The sequence below is a fragment of the Protopterus annectens genome, chromosome 10.part0 (assembly GCF_019279795.1).
Source record: "Protopterus annectens isolate FY-2018-M chromosome 10.part0, PAN1.0, whole genome shotgun sequence".
Taxonomy (NCBI): domain Eukaryota; kingdom Metazoa; phylum Chordata; order Ceratodontiformes; family Protopteridae; genus Protopterus; species Protopterus annectens.
The window spans coordinates 84518608-84544154 of NC_056744.1; the positions used below are offsets into that span (position 1 = coordinate 84518608).

At 41.1% G+C, this 25547-nt stretch overlaps 1 protein-coding gene across 7 annotated transcripts in view; it reads left to right on the plus strand.

The window, feature by feature from the left end:
• Positions 1-25547, plus strand: part of FAAP100 (FA core complex associated protein 100) — a 474918-nt gene that overhangs the window by 444461 nt on the left and 4910 nt on the right. For 6 of the 7 annotated variants that reach the window (XM_044085052.1, XM_044085047.1, XM_044085051.1 and 3 more), the window contains one exon: positions 3183-3269. In XM_044085052.1, the coding sequence (XP_043940987.1) occupies positions 3183-3269 (87 nt within the window). Of the gene's footprint in view, positions 1-3166; positions 3270-25547 lie in introns of all 7 variants that reach the window. The other variant, XM_044085054.1, reaches the window with a different exon arrangement.

Sequence of the window (25547 nt, forward strand, 5' to 3'; positions counted from 1 at the left end):
CCACAGGCCTCGGTGTCTCCACGTGGCTGTCAGTTACGGCTTGTGGCTCTGAGGTAGCTGGTGTCATGGGCTGCGAAAGCGCCTCACTGAGAACTGGCGACTAGCCTAGAAGAGGCTTCTTCGTCAGTTTTGGACCTCGGATGCCTTTCTTTTTCTTTGTCTTTGCGTTTTTTATAGATTCCGGTTGTCGGTTGTTCCGACAGCATTATATAATTAAACCTTCGTCCAAAATAATGCAAAGCAAAATCAAACCGACGTTTAATAGTGCGTTTATTGAATCTAGCACAAAACCGACAACTAGTAACGTCGTGGTCAGGGCCTAGGCAAGGAATACAGTAAGAGTGAAAGTCCTTATAAGGTATTTGCCTCCCACAAGAAATACAATTATTAACTTTTACTGACATCGGTCTGGAGCAAGAAAAAGTTTCCCCAACGGGGTACTTAGCTTTATTGAAGACTTCGGATCTGAAACTCAATTTTGAAAATCTCAGGAGTCGGCCGACCGGCACTTGCGAACTGCTTTTGCTTCAGGCACCATGCGGCAAGAAAGACTGGAGAAAATGGCGTCGTTTGCAACTTTTATACCCCTGGCGCACTGACGTCAGGGAAGAGGCGACAGCAACCAACGCCAGACCAAGACTTTGGAACTCGGGCCGACTGCGGGTCGTCTGCCAGCAGGATAACCCAAGTGTAATGACTGCAACAGTGAAACACGATGAACATCCAAAGATATTCAACATGTTGAGAAACAAATGGGGGAGCCCAGAGATAAGATAGACCTGTTTGCCTCCCCTCAGAACTACCAAATTGGACAAATTCTGCACAAGGACTCCCCACAGACAAGCTTGGAAAGTGGATGCTCTGTCCTTCACCTGGGAAAACCTCTCAGTTTATGCCTTTCCCCCTCTACCTCTCCTCTCCAAAGTTCTACTAAAGATCAAACAAGACAAACCAAGGACAATACTCATTGCTCCAGACTGGCCACGCCAACACTGGTACACCCTCTTGCACAGTGTGTCGCTGCTGGAACCATGGCACCTGCCTCTGACCCCTTCACTGCTGTCCTGGCAGGAGGGCCAGATTTTGCACCCCCAGTTTCAAACCCTGAACCTTGCAGCCTGGCTAATTACCTAAGCTCTCCATTACCATCCCTCAGTAAGCAAGTGCTGGATGTTATTCTGGAGGCAAGGAGGCCTAGTACTAGAAAATCCTATGCTGAAAAGTGGAAAAGATTCTGTTCCTGGAGCCAAACTCAGGGGATGGGCACAGCAGTGCCCAGTTTACCGCATATTCTTCAATACTTAACAGAGATGCTTCACAAGGGTCTTTCCTTCTCTTCTATTAAAATTCATGCCTCTGCCATTTCAGCACATTATAATACGGAGCCACCCCTCTTCTGTCACCCACTGCTGAAGCAATTCTTCAGAGGGGCCAAAAATGTAAGACCACCCAGGAGAGCCCCTACTCCAGCCTGGGACCTTAACTTTGTATTGGACAAACTCACTCTACCTCCCTTTGAGCCAGCTGCAACTGCAGAGCTGAAATTCCTTTCTTGGAAAGCAGCCTTCCTTCTAGCCATCACTTCAGCAAGAAGAGTGTCTGAATTACAGGCCCTCATGGCAGTGGAGCCCTTCGTCATCTTCCATGCAGACAGGGTGTCCCTCAGGACCAATCCTTCCTTTATGCTCAAGGTGGTATCCAGTGTGGCTCTTAATCAGTCCATTCATTTGCCAACCTTCTTTTCTAATCCACAGAACAAAGGAGAACGAATACTGCACTCTTTGGACGTGCACAGACAATTAAGTTTTTATTTGGACAGGACTAAGCCTCTCAGAAAAATGGAACAGCTGCTAGTTACCTTTGCTGCAGGCGCAGAGAGGAAAGCCATTTCAAAGCAAACCATTTCTAAATGGATAGGCCATTGCATTCATTTCTGCTATAAGCACCATGGAAAACCTACTCCACAGGGGATAATATCACATTCCACCAGGGCTGCATCTACTTCAAAAGCCTTTCTCAGAGGTGTTCCTACCAGGGACATCCTAGAAGCTGCTACTTGGAGTTCTGTTCATACCTTCACCAAGCATTACCACTTGCCTATTTTCTCTAAATCCAGAGCTGGTTTTGCCACTGCAGTCTTGCAGGGCCTAATAGCTGGTCCTAATGCTCTCTAATTTACCTCCTCCCTTCCTTAGCTTTGGGAATCTACCCAAATGTAATGACTGCAACGGTGAATACACTCAGACATCTACATTTATGGTAAGTCTACACAACTGTACTTTATGGTGAGTACATAACTTCTTATTTTGGTTAGTGTATATACTATAGGCAGACTATATTATTCCTGTCTCAGTTTGCTTTTTATCATGAATTCTGATTAATGCTGAAATGTAAATCATCGCTTTGCTTTTTTTTTTAAACAAAATCTAATTTGTGTTTTTGAGTAATAGCGCAATGTTGCTTTATTACCACAATTATTAATTCTAATTATTACAGTTGTACATACTGTTTATGTATTTCAGCAGTTGTAAATATTTTATTTGTATTCAGCTTGATATGGTATTATCTTCATATGACTGCTTCTTAGAAAAGCTATGTCTGTTCTGAAGTGTTATCTCTGTGGGCCTCTGCTGAAAAGGTGTTTTGCATAGTCCAGTCAGCCTTTTCTGGTAAAAAAAAAAAAGTATCAATAAGTAAATCTATTTTTTTTCTTTGTAAGATTAGAATTAAGCTCTCTTGTCATTTTTAATCCACCATTTTACAGTGTTGTGACAATTTATCTTGTTTTCATGTCATAAACTATTGAAATATCAGGGTTGCCAACTCCTGAAAATGCAGGAGAAAAGTGAATATTGGACATCACTCTACATCTTTAAGCTTCTTTTTTGCTGGGGGGCAGGACTCCCACCCCACATTTGTATAGACCAACTCTGAGATCACCATACTTTAGAGAAAAAGGAGTATACAGAGACATGGCAATCTTGGAGTCAGTATATTAAGTCCAGATTTTCATTTTTTTTTCTCTTTAGATTTTAGATCTTTACCCCTCAAAAATGATGTAGTACCTAGTCTTTGTGTGTGTGATTTTACTTGTATTTCTTAATGACAGTGATGTAGACAAGTAATGCACATAGTTGGATGATTGTTCTTTCTTTTGCTGATGTAGCTTCATTTTTCAACAGAACATTTTAAAGCACCGGGATACTCACTGCAGTCCACTGCCTAATGTTAGAGTCCAGCACCTACAAGAACTCCAGAACCAGAATGAGGTAAGCAGTGGTCAAATCAAGCATAAATGTCTTATACTTAAGAAACCATGCACGACATGGGTTTGGTAAGGATGTACTGCAGGTTGATAAAAAGCAAGGTAACAAGTCCTATAAGACCATTCTCTACAAGCAACAGTTAAGAGAAGCAATTTGCTTATGATGCTAAGCTTCATGTGTTCTACTTTTGCAGTACTGAATTAGCACACTCTCCTGAGATGGTATTTTTTACCTGGTAATTAGTGAAGTTGATTTTTAATTTCCACATAGAAACTGACTGAGCACTTTTCCTTCATTATTTCTGTCTGCGTCTTGCCTTTGACATGAAATCGCTTTTATAGAGTCTTTAAGCATTCTTTTACAAACATTAAAGCTCACTGGTACTTCAGAGCTGTGTAGAAGTGAGTATTCATTATGTTAGAGGTGAGTATGCTAATCTATTATGTACATTTGTTAGCCAAAGCTGAAGGTGCAGTTTAATATCAGTGTCAAGTTAGCTATGTAGAACAGAGTAGTAAGAGGTAACTTTATTGAAACATGCTGTGAGGTGCAAGTAAACTATTAAAACTTTGTAACACTAAGTGCCTTAGATCTGGGTTGCCTTATCTAAAAGCAGGTTAGGGTAATAATGCTTGGTGTGACAAATTTGTGCTAACTAGTTGTATCTGGTCAACAACAGAGTGACTATGATTTGTGCAGTTAACAAATACAAATTGGTGCTGCTGTGCATGTGTTCACAAATTTCATCTTCTGCTTTATAAGGAACATTTTTCCTTGAAAATTTTCCTCATTTTCTTTGAAGAATGGTATTTCCCTCCTCAGCAGTACTCTGAATAATTCCAAACACTTGAAATTGGACAGGAACGTACCCTGGCACCATCTAATTTCTTGTCTTAGAGATTTCATAATTATGAAGAAGCCATTAGAGGTCAGAGCAGGACAAAAAAGCTCATTATTCCCAACAGATAGCCTTAAGATTAGACAAGGTTGTTGGATACATAATAAGAGTTTATACTAGAACATAATAGCACATTAGTTCTTTCTCTCATTAATATGCACATGATTCGACTGTACAGCCCCCACAATATCCAGATTACAAGAAATCACCCAAATTTCTTTCTCTTCAATCAAAACCTGGCTGAAAAATTCAAACCTACTCCTTAATCCAATAAAACAAAACTGTTGCTCTTCACCCCCAAAACATTACCTCCATAAAAAAAAACAATCTTTCTTGGTTATATCAGCAAATAATACTAAAACTGAGGTAGTACCACAGACGAAATTACTGGGCATTGTAAATTTGATCAACATAGTCTTCAAACAATTAAAAAGATCCACCAGAAATTTGCCTCCCTTTACAGGGCAAAACAGTACCTTATATACCTGTCAAGAAAAAACCCAGCCTCATGCTATTTGCTTCCAACCCTCTTATGCTCACCTCCACTTGCAAACCTAAGCACTACACTAAAATCCAAACTAGCCGCCTGTTACAACAAAGAAGCTAAATTTGCCACAAACACCGCACACCAAGCTCACCACTGCCAAGCCTTAATGCGTCTAAACTGGCTAGAGCTTAACAACTACTTAACATACTCGCAGCTAGTTCTGGCATATAAATTGATATATTATCCTGAACAATGCCCTGCATTAAGAACATATTGCCCTACACCCCGACAAGAGACCTCTGTTCTGGTGATACATTTCTACTAAGCACTACTAAAGCAAATAATTAATTGGGGGACTCGCTATACTCTTGTTACAACTCCAGGCTCTGGAACATCATCTTTACTCAAGTGAAAATGATTAACAAACTTCCAAGCTATAAAATCCAACTCAAATAATACCTTAGCCAATCTTGGTCATGCTCATGTTCATCAGCAGGTAGATACCGCTAGTAAAAGCACAAACTTGTTACTCCTTATCACAAACTTTTTGCCCTCCTCTACTTGAATTATTACACCCATCATGCACTTGAATTAATGCATCCCTTTTCACCCCCCCCCTTAAACAACACTTCTCATCTTGCTCTTTTTTTTTTTTAACTGCCACCATCCACCGCTGTACCTCTCTCATGTATCCCCTGTATACCTAAGTTATAAACCTTCTAGATACACCAGTTTGGAACAGGCAGCGTAGATAGAACTAATCCTACCATGCTCTCTGTCATATGTTGTTACCACTATCCTATATAATGCTAATGTCTTCCATCTCCTACATAATTTTATAACTTGCTTCAATATATCTCTTGAACTCTTTCTAAACCTATACACTACTAAAATTGCCATTACTACATAATTTTATGACTAACTTCATTACATATCTTGAACTCCTTGCAAACCTTTCTGTACTGAAATGAAAGAACACTAAACGTCTTTACAATAATAAAGCAGTCCAATAAATCCACTCTACCTCCAAGGCAGATATAACAAGGCTTTAATATACGGAAAGCCCTTTCATGCCCCACTGAGCACTTCTTCAGACCATACAAACATATCAAAATAACATCCTTATATATACAGTTTTTTATTTCAAAAGCACCTATCACATAAAAACATCAATAAGATCACTTGAACAGTCTCTGCCCTCTCAAAAAAGGTTTTAAAGGAACTGGACAATTTAGTCCTGGTGGTGCATCACTATGTAACCTAATGATCCAGTCTAATGAGCTATCGGGCACGGAGAAAATGCCTCCACAAACGATAAAGAAAATGTGGCAGAAACCACTAAACGATTAATTTGTAATTTGTCGACCAGGACTTTTTCAGACTTTGAATTGTGTGTTATGTAGGGGTATGTCTTTTATACCAGCAGCTCAAATGCGTTTAACAGATATGATACTTGATATAAAAATGTTTACAAGAAATGTCATGTTAAAAACTATGTTTAGTAATAGTGAAACTAACATTTTTAAAAAACCTAGCTGTTTTATGCCAGTGATAGATCCTTCTTTAGAAATATTTAGTCGCTTATATGAACAGGATGTTAGAACATGTTTCTTAGATAAAACACATGCTGAAAATAAAAAGAAATTTAAGTAAGGGTGAAGGGGAAGCCCTACGAACTTAACAGGCTGATGATTCGGCTATTTTCAGACCAGCTGATAAGGGTGGTCTATTAGTTATTTTAGACAAGACGCTTTATTTGGAATTAATGAACGACTTACTTAGTGATAGTAACACTTATGCTTTGATAGAGTTATCTAATGTTCATAGTGTCATTAACAAGATTTATAAGATTCTAAATGGTTACTTAGCTAGTAATATGATTATTTAGATTTGTTTAACTATTTCAAAATTATGCATCCTATATTACCCATTTTAAATGGGCTCCCGAAAATACATAAGTCTATGGACAGACCTCCTATGAGGCCCATCGTCTCTGGCGGTGAATGGGCCACTGAATCTATGTCCATTTATGTTGATAAAGAATTAAGGGTTTTAGTAGAAAATTCTAATGTAATTTTAAAGGATACTAGACAGTTTATAACTGATATATCAGTATTTTTATGTTCTTTTTGTGACATTAATGAATTATGTTTTTTAGCCCTGGATGTACAATCCCTTTTTGCTAGTATACAAATGGAGAAGGTATACAAATGTTGAATGAAATTATAAAAACTGATGGTCGTTTTAGTCAAGAGAAAAACATATTAATTTGTAGTTTACCAAGTATTATATTAGAGCATAATTTGTTCTGCTTTGATGGACAGTATTACTGGCAACGCCAGCGTGTAGCGATGGGGACCCCCTGTGCAAATAGTTATGCCAATTTAGTAATGAGTAATTGGGAAAGGAAATTTGTATTATGTGAACATATTTATAGGAGACATATAGTCTTCTTTAAGAAATCTGTGGATGACTTACTTATTTTATGGAAAGGTCCTAGTGAATTAATACCACAATTTGTAGGCTATTTACACACAACCACAGACTTTTTAAGATTCACATATCGTTACTCATATTCATCTATGGACTTTTTGGATGTTAGGATTTATAAAACTCCTGATGGTCAAATAGCAACTAAGATGTATAGAAAAGAATGTAGAGTTAACACTACCCTACATAGGGACAGTATGCATCCCAACAGAATATTTAAGAATGTATTAAAAGGACAGGGTATGCGTATTTCAAGGCTAGATAGTATTCAAGATGTATTTGAGAAAGACCTAACCCAATTAACTAATGAATTTAGAGATAGAGGGTATAAAAATAAAGAAGTTAATCAGATGGCTAAATCAGTTATTCAGCTTAGGAATACGAGTGCACAACCATTGTTGTAATGTAATACTAATACCTCTTATAACAGTGATAAACAACATAATAAACAGCATATGGTGAACTTCTCTATGCATTATACTAATGATCATGGAATATTCGGTGATATTATTAAAAGGAACTGGCCAGTTCTTATGACAGAAGAAAAGATCAGTCAGGTTGTAGGACCACGAACTAAATTTATTTTTAAGAATAAACACAATCTTAAACGTATGTTATGTTATAATAAGTTAGATACTCATACTAAGGAATGCCGCGGTGGTAAGGCGGTAGCGTTGTTATCTGACAGCAAGAGGTTCTCCCGTTCGATTCTCGGCTTGGCTTGGGAGTGCCTTCTGTGTGGAGTCTGCATGTCCTCCCCGCGGTTGGGTAGCATTCGAAAGACATGCGTGCGTAAATGGGCGTGCCTTCGTTGAAGCTTGGGCGTCGAGCTGGCACCTCGGCTTTTCGTAAAAATCTACTGCCAGTCATTAGCAGACCGGAGTTCTGCTGTGGCGACCCCTTACCAGGAAAAAGCCGAAAGACAAACAAGATACTCATACTAAGGAACGTGTTGGATATACATCAGCCTGTGGTAGTTGTAATTTGTGTGTGTGTGTGTGTGTGTGTGTGTGTGTGTGTGTATATATATATATATATATATATATATATATATATATAGATAGATAGATACACATCCTTCCTTTATACATCCTGTTACACATTTTGAATATTCTAGTCATTTTATAACTAACTGTAACAGTACTTATATGGTCTATCTGGAAACCTGTCAATCATGTTGTAGTTTCTATGTAGGTAAGACCAAGAGGCAATTGAGAGACAGGATACGTGAACATTTACTTGCCATCAAGTAATCAGATCTCAGAAATGCTTTGGCTACTCATGTAGTGAATAGTGACCATACACATACGTTTAAATTCAAAGTGTTAGAACAAATAACAACTAATATGAGACTAGGAGATTTTAATAGTACTCTCTTGAACAAAGGGAGACTAACTGGATCATTAGATTGCATAGTGATGCACCACCAGGACTAAATGGTCCACTTCCTTTAAAACCTTTTCTGAGAGGGCGGAGACTGTTCAAGTGATTTTATTGATGTTTTTATGTGATAGGTGCTTTTGAAATAGAGTATTGTATATATAAGGATGTTATTTTTATATGTTTGCATGGTCTGAAGAAGTGCTCAGTGGGTCATGAAAGCGCTTACCGTATATTAAAGCCTTGTTATATTTGCCTTGGTGGTCGAGTGGATTTATTGGACTGCTTTATTCTACATTTTGACTTCCACTGGTACCTTTTTCCACAGTGGCATTATGAGCTTTTGTTTTATTTCTTTACAATAATGTTTCCCTTCTGCAGTATCAATCCATTTACTTCTGCAAGGTATTACAGCCAGCTGAAACAACTGTATAGACTTAGAATTGTTGATGTAAATACTTTATACACTTGTATTTGTTGCTTCATGAGAGATTTTACTGTTTTTCTGAGAACTGAAATTCACTTGATAATATAAATGTACTAATTTGCAGCTTTTCTCCCCGGCCCTCCACTGAAAATGGGCTTTGCCCAGTTGGGCTGTCCCAGTCAACAAAGACAACTTCTCTTACTTTGAGTAGTCTATTGTAGCAAATCCCCTCCACCACAGCCATTTGAAACAGACATCCATCCAGTATTGTTTTAACATTTCTTTGCTTGGGACAAGGAACCACAAATAGAAATCCCATCAGCGTATAATGGGCAGATCACTACATATACGTTTCCAACAGATTGTATGACAAAAGCATTCTAGAAGAAATAATCTGATGTTGTTAATCTTCATTCATTCCTTACTGATGGGTTATCGGTTCCGTCCTCGGAACCGAGCCGACCAAATATCAAGCTGAGGTCAGCCAAAAACTCTCAAGCCAAGGTCCTACCCAGAATGCTCTGCTCCCCTGTTAACCCAGATCTCGTTTGCTGCGTTGCTGTACAGCCGTGTCAAGCCACTCTCTTCAGCTAAGTGTCTAATTTTTTGAAAGTTTTATACATCATTTCTACTTTAAAGTTTTTCAGACAGTTTCCGCTGATATTCTCCTACCCTATCGTTTACTTAAGACTCTCTCCTTTTAGTCTATTTTTCTTTATTACCTTTTTCTTAACTTTGAGGTAATTCTTCATTACCATCGTCGGTAATCCTTCTTCCTTCTCTCTTCTTATCTTTTTGGGTAGCTTTTCCTCTTCTTTTTGGTACTGTTCTTCTCCACATCATTATGTCGGATAAGAAAAGTAGCATTGATTTTAAGCAGAGTAAGGATTGCAGCCGTAAGTTACCATTTTCCGATGGTCATGACTTATGTGTCTATTATCTGAATGTCTCCCACCTTACTCTGGATCCCCCATGTGAGATTTGTAGAAATTTTTCAAACAGGACTCTTTTAACGAGAGAAAGAACAAATTAATCTTGAAAGGTCTTCTCAAATCTCCTTTCTGTGAGGCTATTTCTGGATCGGAGGGCTCACCCCCTCCTGCTAAACCCAGTAAGAGCCATTCTTCCTCTTCCTCATCGAGGTCGCTCCCTTCTTTTCCCACTGGAGATCATAGAGAAGTCGACTCATAAGAAGGTAAAATTGATCACTACTTCGGCGCTGCCACTTGTGACCCTGTCGCCTCCAGGCTCAGCACTGCCCCAACTGATTCTGGCTCCAGCCATGTCTTCCTTATCGACACAGGCACTGGAGTTCCCGGTGCAGACTATTACGGCTTCGACAGTTCTGTCGCAGCCCTTACCGGCACCGTCCATATAAGTACAGTCTCCTTCGGCACCGTTACTGTTTTCCACGGTGCAGACACTTTCGGCACCAACATGTTCTTCGGTGCAGTCCTTTTCGGCACCGTCCTTGTTACCGGTGCAGACACTTTCCTCGACAGCACCGTACCCATCGGGGCAGACATTTGCTTTTACAGTGCAGACACCTTCAACTTCTATGGCGCTGACATCAGCGCAGACTACTTCCACACCGTTTTCTTCGATGCAGACATCCTTGGTTCCGGGCTCTGCACCTCTTGAATTAGCAAGGACCAAGTACTCTCCTTCCTTGGATCCATTCATTGGTAGCCAATATAGTCCTTTACTAGAAAGGCCAGAATCGCCATCAGGTCTCTCTGTGAGGTCGACCAGGATCCTTTCTGAGCAAGATGTGTTGCGGCTTGTTGACCAGTTGCTTGTGCCCAGAGGTCTCTCTCACCCATCAAAGTCCACGTTCCCTCCCTCAAGTGAATGTATATCTCCTCAAACTCCAACTTGCATTCCTCCTTCGACTTCCACCCAAGTATTGAAGCCCATTACTCCGACAGCAGCTTCCCTTCCTCTGACTCAAATAGCGGATCTCACTTTGGATCCAGAGTCGTCCTTGTGGCCTTCAGTGCACTGGGCATCAAGCTGTTCTCAGGCCAGTGGCTGTGCCATGGGTGAGGGCATTTTTGGTTCCACGCCAATTTTTTCTATGACACCCTCCAGGAATCCTTCCTCTCTCACAGTTCACAGTTTTCTTGAGACTCCTGGTCTGGGGGTGGGCTTGTCTTGGCAGGGTGTGACCCCATTTCCGAGGTTATCGTGCTTGGTTCTGGGCTCCTATCCCTCCTTGGGCAGGCCGGCCTTCCAGGTCATGGAGAGGGTGCTTGCCTCTACTGGCAAACCCCACATGTCGGAGTCCTCTCCCCACTCTGTGCCGCAACTCTCACAAGCCACAACCGCTGGACACCGGGCACAAGGGCCTCATGTTTCTCCTCCTCAGGAGACCCCCTTTTTTGCAGTCTTCCCCAGAACCTCCCACAGAGGAAGTACCCCGCAAAGCGTCGTGCAAGAGGAAGTACATGGACACTACTGAGGAGTCATTGACTGAAGATACTGATTTTGCTGATGGGGAAGGGTCCCCACGGTGACCCTCTGATGAGGTATTCTTTGGTGACATCCTCCAGATCCTTAGACAGAGAGGTGACTGGAAGTCCTCTAATCCTTCCTCTGAAGAATCTGCATTCCTGCAGGCCTTTCGTGCCCGACTCCCTACCTCCCGGGTTACCCCGCTGGCCGAAGAGCTCGTCCAGTGCACATGGAAGACTCCTAACACCCTGGAAGCGATACCACAGAGGCCGGATAAAATATTATCGCCACCAGCCGAGCACCCACATTGGTCACTAGGTCTTCCAGTAGATTCCATGGTGGTGGCGGCTGCAACTAAGAAGGATTTGGCAGAAGAGAGCCAAACTGTCCATCCTCCCAACAAGGAGTCCCGGGTGATAGGCAGACTAGGGATGTGTGTGTTTGCTTCATCGACCTTCACCGTAAGGTCTTTGATCTATTTGGCACACTTTACCAGGCTTCAGAGGGATCTTATCAACCAACTCTCTAAAACCTTGGCAGGAGCTGTTCCTGATGAGGACCACGACAACGTGGCTTTTCAGCCACCCTAGAGTCCATTTCCAGTTCTTCCATGTGAGTTATTTCTCACACAATGGAAGGAGCGGCAGGCGCAGGTATAGTCACCAGACGACATGCTTGGATGCGCCTTTGCGGACTCCTTTAAGGCTTCCTTCATGAACGCCCCCATCAAGGCCGTTTCTTTGTTTGGCCCTAAAGTAAAAGATATGCTGGCAAGGTGCGAACAAGATAGCAAGAACCTATCTCCTGTTGGTGTCAGACACTCCACTCCTCAGTGATTCAGCTCCAGAAATCAGATCAGCGGGAAGATGTGGCACAGGAAATCACAGGGCTCTTTCCGTGATGCACATGCTGAGTTCTCCCCTAGAGGCTTAGGGGGAAGCTCCAATGGAAGATGCCCCTTTCAGGACAGAGGAGGTCTACGAAACCGGGGTTCCAGAGATTCGTTCTCTGACTAACCCTATCAACGCTCCTGAAGCATTGCCCGACTGCTCACCTCTGGAAGCAGTCTAGAGTCGTTTTTCCTTGTACCCCACTGCCTGGCAAAATATAAACACCGACTCTTGGGTACAACGGATAATATTCAGAGGCTGTTGCATCCCCTTCCTTCTTTGTCCAGTCTCATGCAGTGTATTACCCGACGTTCCACCCAGTCAGTGGGAAGCAGCAGTACATGAAATCCAAAAGCTGCTACAAAAAAAAAAAGAGTCATCCAGACGGTTCCCCCCAGACCAGACAGGATCCGGTTTTTACTCAAGGTTCTTTTTAGTGCCAAAAAAGAGAGGGGACTGGAGACCAATTCTGGATCTCAGCACAATGAACACATTTGTAAAATCAGAGAAATTCCGGATGGTCACGGTTCAGTCTATCCTTCCTCTCCTGGAAGAAGACTATTGGATGTGCTCTGTAGACCTTCAAGATGCGTATCACCACATAAAAATGGACAAACGCTCAAGAAGATACCTCCGCTTCCCCATAGGAGCCAGTCACTACCAATTTCGAGCTCTGCCCTTCAGTCTCTCTACAGCCCCCAGAGTGTTCACCAAATGCATGGTAGTGGTTATCGCTCACTTGCGACTTAACAGATTCCAGGCATTTCCATATCTAGATGAATGGCTGCTCACCGCCCCCACCAAGCGCCTACTGGAAGAAACCCTGCACCACACATTCCTAACAGCCCAAAGCCCTGGAATCACTATAAACTGGGAGAAGTCCAACACAACCTCAGCTCAGTCTTTGGAATTCATAGGGGTATTGTTGGACACGAGAAATTGGACAGCATCTCTTCCGGACCACAGGCTTCAAAGAATAAGGCAACAGGTTCAACCGCTGCTCTGTTACCACAAATCTCCTGCTCGATCTATACTCCAACTCTTGGGGTCAATGGCAGCCTCGATCACCATTGTTCCTCCAGCCAGATTCCACATGAGGCTCCTTCAGTGGTTACTTCTCACTCAGTGGCACCCTCTACGACATCCTTTGTCTTTTCAGATAAGTGTAACTCAGAGATGCAAGCAAGATTTACTCTGGTGGACGTCTCGAATTCCCCAACAATGGTCTCGCCCCTTCAGCCCCCATCAACCGAAAGCCACGGTGACCACAGACGTCCCCCTGATGGGGTGGGTGGCTATGTCAGGGAAATTCAGCCCAAGGCAACTGGTCGGAGACAGAGGCCCTTTTGCATATCAATGTCCTGGAACTGAGGGCAGTGCTTCTAGTGCTGCAAGCATTTCATTCCATCCTTCCGTCAGGGACTATTGCGATCCAATCAGACATGTTATTGGTCTGGTACATCAACAAGCAAGGGGGCACCAGATCTTACCCATTATGCAGAGAGGCCTTGAGAATATGGCAGTGGGCAATAGCTTCCAACCGCTTTCTAATTGCAATGCACATTCCCGGAAGCTCCAATGTGATAGCGGACAAATTGAGCAGGTGCATTCTACAACTTCACGAGTGGTCCCTCAGTCCTATGATAGCGGCAAGAATCTTCAACCACTGCGGCCAGCCTTGCTGCGACCTATTTGCCTCCCCAACCAGCTACAAGTGCAGCAACTATTTTGCCCTGATCCTCCCTCAGGGGCAGTCACTGAGAGATGCTCTAGTCCACGCTTGGCCTTCGGGTCTACTTTATGCTTATCCTCCTCTTCCCCTCATCTCCCAATTTCTGAAGAAAGCACGACAATTGAAAAGCAAAGTGATCCTCATTGCTCAGTATTGGCCTCGACAAGTCTGGTTCCCCTCCCTCTGGCCTCACCTGCTAGATCAACCATAGATCCTCAATCCATCCCCATCGTTGATCTCCCATCCAGACTCACCCCAATCTAACAGCTTGGTTTCTCCACTTCCAATGATTGCCATGCAGGAAAACCTCTCATCCCCTGTGTGCAATTCTTATTGCATGTCATAAGTCGTCCACCAGACTAATCTATCTCAATAAATGTAAAAGGTTCTCTCTATGGGCGGCGAATAAACAATTAGACCCCTTGTCAGCCCCAGTTTCGGTGGTTTTGGATTACTTTTCACATGTTTTACACTCTGGGGTGTCTGCCTGTACTATTCGTGTGCATTTAGTTGCCATCTCAAATTTCCACATTGGTTTTCAGGATTCCTCGCTTATGTCACATAGACTCTGTAAAATTTTTCTTGAAGGGGGTTATCCTCTTAAAGCCTCCCTTTAGAGAACCGGTACAACGTTGGGATTTGGCATTGGTTCTGCAAGCTCTAACAGCTCCCCCCTTTGAACATGCATCTTCATATGATGTAAAATATCTCTCTTGGAAAACTTTGTTTCTGATTGCAGTCACATCGGCCAGACGCTAGTCAGAATGTCAAGCCTTATTCGTCAAGCCCCTCCCTATCTTATCTTCCATAAGGATAGGGTATCACTAAGAACTAATTCTTCCTTTTTACCAAAAGTGGTGTCAGAGCAGTCTATCATCCAATCTATTGATCTCCCAGTGTTCTTTCCTAACCACTCTAACAAAGGAGAGTATTACCTGTACTCCTTGGATGTTCATAGGCAAATACGATTTTATCTGGACAGAACAAAATCTACTCATAAATCACACCAACTGTTTCTGGCCTTTTCTGGACCTAGACAAGGTTATCCTGTTTTGAAAGTTACAATGGCTTCATGGTTGAGAAATTGTATTACCTTTATCTACAACAAAAGCAACGTCACTTTGCCTCAGAGTGAAAGCACTTTCTACAAGATCTATGGCAATTTTAGCAGCTTTCCATGTTAAGGCTTCCCTCAATAATATTTGCTCAGCTGCAACTTGGGCCAAACCTCATACCTTTATTCTTCATTACAAATTGGACTTTGCCTCCAGAGGTAGAGCTTCTTTTGGCTCCATGGTGCTCAGGAATTTCCTTCCATGAGGGCCACCCAGGGATACAGGTAGCTTGGGGACTCTGTCCCATCAGTAAGGAATGAACGAAGATTAACAACATCAGATAAAGAAGTTATGTCTTACCATAACGTTCCATCTGTGTTGTTGATCTTTATTCATTCATTATTTCCCACCCTCTGTCCCCTCCGGAGGTTCCTGGTTGATCTCATATACTTCTTTATTGTAGGTCTGTTATGACCAGAGGTAGCCTCTACTTTTATCTATCAACTTCCAAACGTGATCTGAGGTAACAGGGAGTAGAGCATTCTGGGTAGGACCTTGGCTCGAGAGTTTTTGGCTGACGCAAGCTTGATATTTGGCCGGCTCAGTTCCAAGGACGGAACCGATAACCCATCAGTAATGAATGAACAAAGATCAGCAACACAGATGGAAAGTTAGGGTTAAGACATAACTTCTTTTTTTGTGTGTAATTAAGCTGTTTTAAATCAGTACTTTAATTTTTACTACTCTCTGCCTCATTGTCTGTATTCCACAGCTGTTAGGTTTTGCCGCCTCATCATACCAAGAATGTGTATGTACATATATGCATACAAATATTTCAGGTATGGGCATTAATAACATTCTAGCCTGCCAGTTTACAAAAATAGTTCCTATAATATGTGTCCAGACTGTATTTAAATATTTAAAATAATGCTTGCTTTAATGTAATTTGGTAGTCTCACAGAACCAATTAGAACACTTCTCATTTCTATAGAATCTCCTACATAGGATGCCTGATGATTCTCCTACTACCTTTTGATAAACCCAAACTTTCCCAGAAGTAGTTGTCTCTAAATGCCCTATATAACTGAATACAGTCCCCTCTTGAATATCTATAGAGACACTGTACAAGTTCAGATATTTTAGTTGTTCATAATAACTTAATTTTTTTCATCCAGGGATGCCCTTGGTGTAGATCAGCTGTACTCTTACCAGTTTACTTATGATTGTTTTCTTATAAGGTTTCCATATTGTTATTCCATACTCAAGTTTAGGTCTAATGTAGCTAACAAACAACGACGTCATATTTTCTGATTTCCTATCTTTTTATCCAACTTATAATTCTATAACTCATTAACCAATTGATTGATATGATTAGAGAAACTCGGAGCTGGATCTACTCATACACCCAGGTCCTTAAATGAATCTAGACTTTGTCACTGTGTGCTGTATCAAATATTCACCTTTCACTTTATGTCTCCCAAGTCTTATATGCTTAGGTTTTGATGTAGTTATCAACACATTATTCTCCTGTACCCAAATGGCCAATTTAGTCAAGTTCTTTTGCAGACATGCCCTGTCTGTAACACATGTAATCAGTTTATCCAATTTCAGGTCATCTGCATACAGACATGGAACACCTCAGATGAAAAAATAGAGCTGAAAGCTGAAATCTAAACAAGTATGGGCCTATGACTGAGCCCTGTGGACATTCTGACTGCTACCAAGAATTTCACCTGTCTAATTGCAATATGATACTTACCATATCCTATTTGTAAGCCATGCAGCTATCCATCTTATCAAGATAACATCAATACCTACTTGTTCTACTTTATGAATCAGTGTTTTGTGTATGACCCTGTCAAATGCTGAAATTAAATCGACTTAAATTGTATCACAGCACAATTTCTCATTCAACTATATTGTTTTAAAAACATCATGTTACAGGTGGTAATAGATCTGTTACCAACATACGCATGCTAATGTATGGTTTCAAGTCCCAACCTTTCCCATTCTGACAATAACTTAACCAATATTACCTTCTTCATTATTTTTCCACAACATGAAAGTAGACTTGGGTTTGTCGTACTCCCCTTTCCCTTAAAGACAGGTTTAATAAGTACATGTCTCCAATCTTGAGGAATCTTTTCATATTTATACAACCTAGTAAATAATAAATATAATGGTACTGTAAGTTCTTGCTGAAGTGTTCTCGGGTCATTGTCACTTATTCCGTCCCCTCCTTGTACTTTGTTTGGATCCAGTTTGCATAGTTCTTTTTCAATATAATCTATTTGATTTCATTATCTATGGCTGCCTAGATATCACTAGGACAACCAATCAACCCCCCCGCCCTTTGTGGAGCCAAACTGTTGCACAAGATTTTGTAAATATATCTATGATCTGTTGTGTTTGGAATAAATTTTATAATCTGCACACAGTTTATCAATTTATATGTCTTTACTCCTTACACATCTTATATGTCTGTAAAATGGTTTCCTATTATGCTAAATCTTTATATAAATTTTCTTCAAAACTTTCTCAATCTTGTCTCACACTATGCTTAATTTGTTTGACCAGCTTGTTTATTTTAGTTTTAAAAGTAGTTTGACCTCTTTTTCCATTTCTTATTTTTTTTTGTCTCTCGCCTTAACCAGTATCTGTTCTTATAGAAATATATCCTTGGGACGTTGTGTGCCTAGCTCTTGATGTTAAACATTGTTTTGATTTTTTTGCATTCAATTTCTCTTTCAAGTGTTTGCTCATTCTTCTGCAGTTTTTCCACTGAATGCATCACTCGAGTTAGTTTTACATAGTGACTATTTTGCTTCCATATAATCTGCTATTACTTTTCTGTACATTGGTTTAGATTTCTGTTTGGCAGAATTATCTAGCAAAAATTAACCTTTATAACCCCATGATCACTGCAAATCAGCAGTGGTAAAACTTGACATGAAGTAGCAGTAATTCTTCAAGCCATGCCAGTTGCTCAAGTGCAATCATAAACAGTAAGTCTAGATTTACTGGTAGTAATGGTAAGCAAATCATCCAGCTGTTGACATGAGGAACACAGATCACCAGTGTTATCATTTATTATCTGTAAATATGCAAAATGTTTATTACACTGTACAAGATATTTGTGCTTTAACAAATCATTAATGGCATACTCATTTAAGAAATCCACATTCAGCTGCAAATTAATGAAAAATTCTAAAAGAAAAGAATAATCAAACTCAGTGTGATTGCTTAAATTATTGCACTTCATCAGTTGTAGTATGATATATTCTGATGATCATATTGCACATGTATGTTGTGGTGACCCACTCCTGACTATTGCACATTTAGGAAGTAATGGCATATGAAATCAGGCTTAACCATACCAGATGTTTGTGTTTCACTGTCGCAGTCATCACACTTGGGTTATCCTGCCAGGGGTAGCCCTCAGTCGGCCTGAATACCAGAGGCTTAGTATTTCTGCATTGGTTGCTGTCACCAGGTCGTCAGTGGTATAAAATCAGGCAGCCAACGCCATTACATCAGTCTTTCTTGCCAAGGAGCCCGATGCAGAGGCAGTTCGAATGAGTGCTGGTCAGCCGCTACCTGAGTTTCATTTCCGAAGTGAAGTTGAAGTCTTTTAAAGCTAAGTACCTCGTTGGGGATTCTTTTTTTTGCTCTAAAAGATGTCAGAAAAAGTTAACAATTGTCTCGCCTGTGGAAAGCAAATACCACACCGAGACTTCCATTCTTACTGTTTAGGCCCAAACCACGACGTACCTCGCTGTCACTTTTGTGCTTTGTTCAATGCTAGAACTATACGTCGTCGGGCCCTTATTGTCGCTAAATATTTTTGCTTTCGGTCCCTGTATTCTGTTATGGCTTTGGTAAGCCATCCGACTACCGATCTTCCGAAAAAAAAAACGTAAGGATAAGGACAGAGACAGACCGCACAGGTCCAAAACTGCAGACGATGCTTCAGTTAAGCTAGTTGTCAGTTCTCCGGTCCTCAGCGAGGTGCTTTCGCAGCCCCTGATGCCCACTTCTGTGGCTTCGCAGGCCGCTACCGAGACACGTTCGTAGTCCGGTATGCAGCAAGACTCTTCTTTGACTAAGGGTCCTGCAAATGTCTCTACCTTGGATAGGTCTGGAGCTGCTGAGCAGTCAGCGGCTTCCGAGGAAGTTCTTCGCACTACTGATACTTGACACAAACCGACGACTTCTTTTGCGTCTTCAGTTCTTTCAAAAACTATTGAGTTTCTAAGGTCCAGGGTATGAACTACACCTAAAAAACTGACGACCCAAGCGCATGCATCTGCTTCCATGCCTCAATCTCAAATGCTTAAAATGGCAGAAGACCTTATCATGCTTATTAGGGGAAGCCAGCCTACCCCTTCCAAAAGAAAAAGAGACTTGTCCCCAGCAGTTTTATCTGACCAGGAGTCCGATGACTCTGAGATTTCTGACTATGAAGACATGCAACCCCTATCTGCTTATGAGGATTCAGATGCAGAGGAATCCATTCCTTCTGCCTCTCCTCCAGAGGATTTTTCATTTGGTGAAACGCTACATACTTTAAGGGAGCATTTCCAATGGGAATGTCAGGACTATCCTCAGTCCAAAAAGAGACTCGGGGAATTCTTAGATTTACCACAGCACAAACCTTTAGCCATTCCTCCTGTCTTAGATGTTGTGTATGATGTCTTTATGGAATCCAGTTTGACTCCTGACATCCTTCTTCCTGCTCCCAGGAAAACTGGCAGGTATTACAGAGTCCCTGACTCTCACAAATTCCTTTTCAAAAATCCTACTGCTGACCCAGAGGTCATCTCTCAAAGTCCTAAAGGAAATAAAGCAACCACAGCTAAGAATCCCACCCTTTTGGACAGGGATTCCAGAGCTTTAGACAGATGGGGTAAAAAAGTATACACCTCTGCAACTCTTGCCATTAGAGCTCTAAATTATCAGTTCCACATTCTGAAATAATAGCAACATACCATGGAACTCTTCAAACAAAAAATATCTACCTTTCCTGCTTGTGCAGAAAATAAAGAATTACAAGAGCTTATGCATTTTGCAAGCCAAGTAACTAAACACACCTTGCAGTGTGGCTTTGATACCCTAGAAGCATCTTGCAGGGCAGCAGTCACTGCTTCTGTACTTAGAAGGCATGCTTGGCTTAAGGAACAGACCTTGCCAGACCATGCCAAATCAAAACTATTGGACGCACCATTGAACAAAGACAATTTGTTTGGCACCAAGCAGAAGAGGTCTTAAGAAAAGATGGAAGAAAAAGCTAAATATATGCAGACAGTTAAAGACTTCTTACAGGTCCAGCCTCCTAGGGTTCAGTAGGCATTGCCCCTCCAAGCACTGGTCCTTTCCGGCCCCCTCCAGGCCAGCTCAGCCAAGACCTAAGGCAAGCAGACCCCCCAGACAGCAGTCCCAGGGAATGCAGAGATCTAAGCAATGGAGTTCCTTCACTTCAAAAACAGGGAGTTCTAAGCCACCCCCCTTATGGAAAGAACTCACAATAACTCTACACCTCTGCCCACCTACTTGTGCCCCTAGGAAGAAAACTCTCATCCCATGATGACATGCCTTACTCCAGGAAAAACAAGCCTACCTGACAGGCTACTTCTCTCATCTAGCCACCAGAACCCAGTTATCTGCAAGCTGTAGGGTTCATGGCCTCCTGCATTCCACTCATTCCATATGCCAGACTGCATATGAGGAAACTACAATGGTACCTAAAAAGCCTTTGGTGTCAACACTCTCAAGACCTGAAAACTATCAAACCTATGATACCCTGTCTAAGGAAAGATTTTCTTTGGTGGGCAGCAGCATGCAACCACAACAAGGGTCTTCCCTTCTCACAACCCCACACTGCCCAGACCCTCACCACAGCCGCATCAGATTATGCCTGGGGTGCACACCTGGACGGCAGGTGCATTCAGGGCCATTGGAGCCCAAATCAAATACATCTGCACATCAACCAAAAAGAGATGCTAGCTGTTCAGCATGCTCTGACAGCTTTCAGATCCATACTCTCCTCAGGGCCTCTAGTGATCAAAACAGACAACACCACAGTGATGTGGTATATCAACAAGCAGGGAGGAACTCACTCTTATCTTCTCTGCAGGCTCGCCATGACCCTTTGGCACATGGCTTCAGTCATGCAAATTCACCTGCTAGCACAATTCCTGCCAGGCTCCCAAAACTCTGTGGCAGACAACTTAAGCAGAAACCTGCTAGACCCACATGAGTGGCAGTTAGACCACAGAACCTTCAACCTTGTAACCCAGAAATGGGGCACCTCGAAGTTGGACCTCTTTGCCTCCCACAACAATCACCAGCTCAGCAAATTCTGCACCAGGGAACCTCGCAGCAACTTATGCTGACATGTGGAAAAGGTTTTGCACCTGGATGCAGGCTAAAGGAGCTGAAACAGCACAGCCCTCTCTACCTCTCATCCTGGATTACTTAGCAGACCTATTTCACAGGGGCCTGTCCTTCTCGTCTATTAAAATTCATGTGTCTGCCATCTCTGCTCATTACAGCACAGAGCCACCTCTCTTCTCACACACTCTCATCAAACAGTTCCTAAGAGGGGCTAACAATTTAAGGCCACCCAGAAGAGTTCCTACCCCAGCTTGGGACCTTATCTTTGTGTTTGAAAAAGTCACCCTATCCCCCTTTGAGCCTGCAGCTTCAGCAGAGTTAAAATTCCTCTCTTGGAAAATAGCCTTGCTTCTGGCCATCACTTCAGCTAAAAGAGTTTCAGAGCTACAAGCACTCATGGCTGTAGAGCCCATCATCATTTTCCATGCTGACAGGGTCTCCCTCAGGACTAACCCGACTTTAATGCCTAAAGTGGTGTCCAGTGTGGCTCTCAACCAATCAATTCATTTGCCCAACTTTTTCCCTAACCCACAAAACAAGAAGGAAAGAATTCTGCATTCTCTAGATGTGCACAGACAGCTCAGAGTCTACCTGGATTGGACTAAATCATTTAGGAAAACTGACCAATTGCTAGTCAGCTTTGCAGCAGGGCCAGAGGGCAAGGCCATATCCAAACAAACAATCTCCAAATGGATAGCACACTGCATCCATTTCTGCTACAAACACCATGGGAAACCACCCCCTAAGGGGTTCTAGACGCATTCCACCAGGGCAACCTCCACCTTTGCAGCTTTTCTCAGAGGGGTCCCCACCATGGACATCCTGGAGGCTACAACATGGACTTCTGTTCATACCTTCACCAAGTATTACCACCTGCCTATCGTCTCCAAATCCAGGGCAGGCTTTGCAGTCGCAGTCTTTTTTTTTTCATAGATTCTTACTAAGCTAACTGCCCTTGCAAGCCATTTTAAGCTTAGCCAATTATCCCTTGTGAGACTCAAACCCTGCACCTTGTGTTTGTAAGGCAAACACCTTAACCATTAGGCCACCCTCCCAACAGCAGGACATCCTATCCAGCCCCAAGTCTTCTTGACTGCCTCCACCCTTTTCTTCAGCTTTGGGAATCAACCCAAGTGTGATGCCTGCAACAGTGAAACATGAAGAATATAGTACTGTTGTGTACACTTACCATAAATGTAGATGTTCGAGTGTATTCACTGTTGCAGTCCTGGTTTCCTACTCTCCATCCCCCTTCTCTCTCTCTCTCTCTCTCTCTCTCTCTTCCTCACTCCTTACAGGGAATTTTTGTTATTTACTTTCTACTGGTGGTGTTCTTCCACCATAACCTAGCTCCCTATTTGGGAGGCTCCCGACAGTTGGGGCAAGAAAAACTGATGTAATGGCATCTGCTGCCTGATTTTATACCACTTACGACCTGACGTCAGTCCTGGAGCGACAGCAACCGACACAGAAATACTAAGCCTCTGGTATGCGGGCCGACTGAGGGCTACCCCTGGCAGGATAACCCAAGTGTGATGACTGCAACAGTGAATACACTCGAACAGCTACATTTATGGTAAGTGTACACAACTGTACTTTATTGAAGCAATTTGCCAGAGTGATTACTATAGTTGACATATTGATCTAATTATTCAATGTCATGTCTAGCTTTCAAGTTCAGCAGCCTTATGGATAGAGGGAAGAAGCCCTGATTCAGTCTAGATGTTTTGCAGTGTAAGCTGCGATACCACCTGCCCAAGGAAAGGCAGAAGTACTATGGGCTGGGTGAGTGGGATCGTTGAATAATGCGTGAGCTGCAAAAACATGTTGAGATGAAAGAGAGCAGATAAAAATGCTAATATTCGGTATATATGACGGTATAACTTATGATAAACATCTGCATATTAGATATAGGCAGACTGTTGATAGGAATAATATTTGTATATAAAACTACTAAAAACATAAGAATATTAATACATATGCAACAATTAAAAAACAAAATCCTTTAAGATTGTAAGAATCATTATTTATATAAACTGTAAACAAATTTTCATGTACACCAACTTATAATGTGACTAATTTTAGGGGAAAAAAATAAAACCAATTCCAAAATAAAATGTCAGTGTACAAAAGATTAAGCAGTCACTATTAAATAAATTGACTAGAATAAATCATTATATTTTTGTCCAAAGTATTAGTAGTAATCAACATATATATATATATATATATATATATATATATATATATATATATGTGTGTGTGTGTGTGTATATATATATATATATATATATATAAAACATTGAGATTAGCAGTTACCCTAAAGATCCCTGCCGTCAGAATAATATAAATGAACTGAAATAATATAGACAAGAAGTATTCAGCACATTTCAATATGGAATTTGTTATATTAGACCATCTAAAATATAAGATTAATGTTATTCTGATTAGATCCTACAAAACTAAACGTATCTGCTGAAACCATCATTATAAAATGTATATTTATATATTAGAGGAGCTTACAAACTGCATGCTGTTGATCTACTAGAACAGTAAACAAAACCATTATCAAGATTTTATATAACTTCTTGCTAGACAGAATATAATAGATTAGTGTACTCGCAATCAGTAAAGGTTCAGACACAGGTATTATAAAACTTTATTTACTGTACCCAAACCTATTACTTTATGCTTATTTATATTAAAATGAGAAATACTTACCCTGCATGAAAAAGTTTAGTAAATTCTGAAGTCCTAAAAGTAAAAATGATGTACTCTTCACCAAATATATTCTAAAGAAGCAAGAACGAAAAGAAGCTCACATAGTTCTTTTTGTGGCTGCATGAACTCACACTGTGTTTGTTCTTTCTTATATTGTAAAGAATACTTGTTCATCGTTAATATCAAGTCACAAGACTTGTAAATGTTCTAGATAAAAAACACGTGTTTATATAAAAGTTATGTTTGTTTTAAAACTCCGCTTCAGACTATAAAAATGTTTTTTTTTTAAGTTTAACTTACCCATTGCCTTTTCATAAGGGTAAATAGTTTCGCTTTTACGTCCCTAAGACTTTCCAATTTGAATAGAGAGTAAATGGCCTAGATGTGACTTTTGACCTTATTGCTTACATCATCACAAGCGCCTCTGAAGCATCTGGGAATGTTCGCACATTCACAGATGGGTAAAACATTTTAGAGGAGGATTTCAGTGAACGGTAACATCTCATGAGCTCGGCGGGAGTCCACAGAGATGTAAGTTCTCAAAAGAATGCGATGAAATACATCTCAAGCATGATGGAAGCGAGAAACTAGTTAAATAATGCAGATGGATAGTTTTTTTAAATAAGAATGGAACCCAAAACAGCCATATCAGCAGAACAAGCCCTCTGCATTCATTTTACCAAAGCATTCCAAACAATAACAACTACTTTTTTAAAAAAGAAAAAAAACAATACAAAATAGTTTCATCCAAAACACTGGCACAACACATCTATCTACACAGCAAGCCTGTCACTCTGGGTCTATATCATATGAGCGAATCGCACAAATTGCGAACACTCGTAATATCTAACGTACTGGACCTCGAACTTCCTATTGTGGGGGGGGCTGTGCCCCCCACACCCCCACTAAATATATATTCCAACTCAACGATCGCACTACAGTGAGGAAAGGGCAAATATCCTATTCTTCACTGTACCGCAATCTCAGAAAAAGCACTTTGAGTTCCAGTACGTTCGAAATTATGAGCGTTCGCAATTTGTGCGATTCGCTCATATGATATAGACCCTGTCACTCCAACCATCCATTTAAAATGTGAAGCTAAAAAAAATAAATAAACTCTAAGAATGTTATCAAACAACAATATTCAAATCCATCAGTACTTACCTCTACATATTCATTAGAAACTAGACCAATAGTATGTCAAGGTGTAAACATATATTATAAAAAAGGAATAGTTTAAAGTAAATATACTTGCAACCAATAGATTTTTTCTCTCTTTTTTTTTACCTTTTAAAGATGTTCTGAATGTTATGTTGCTTTTGTTTGAGGTTCAATAGTATAAAAATAAATAAATGCA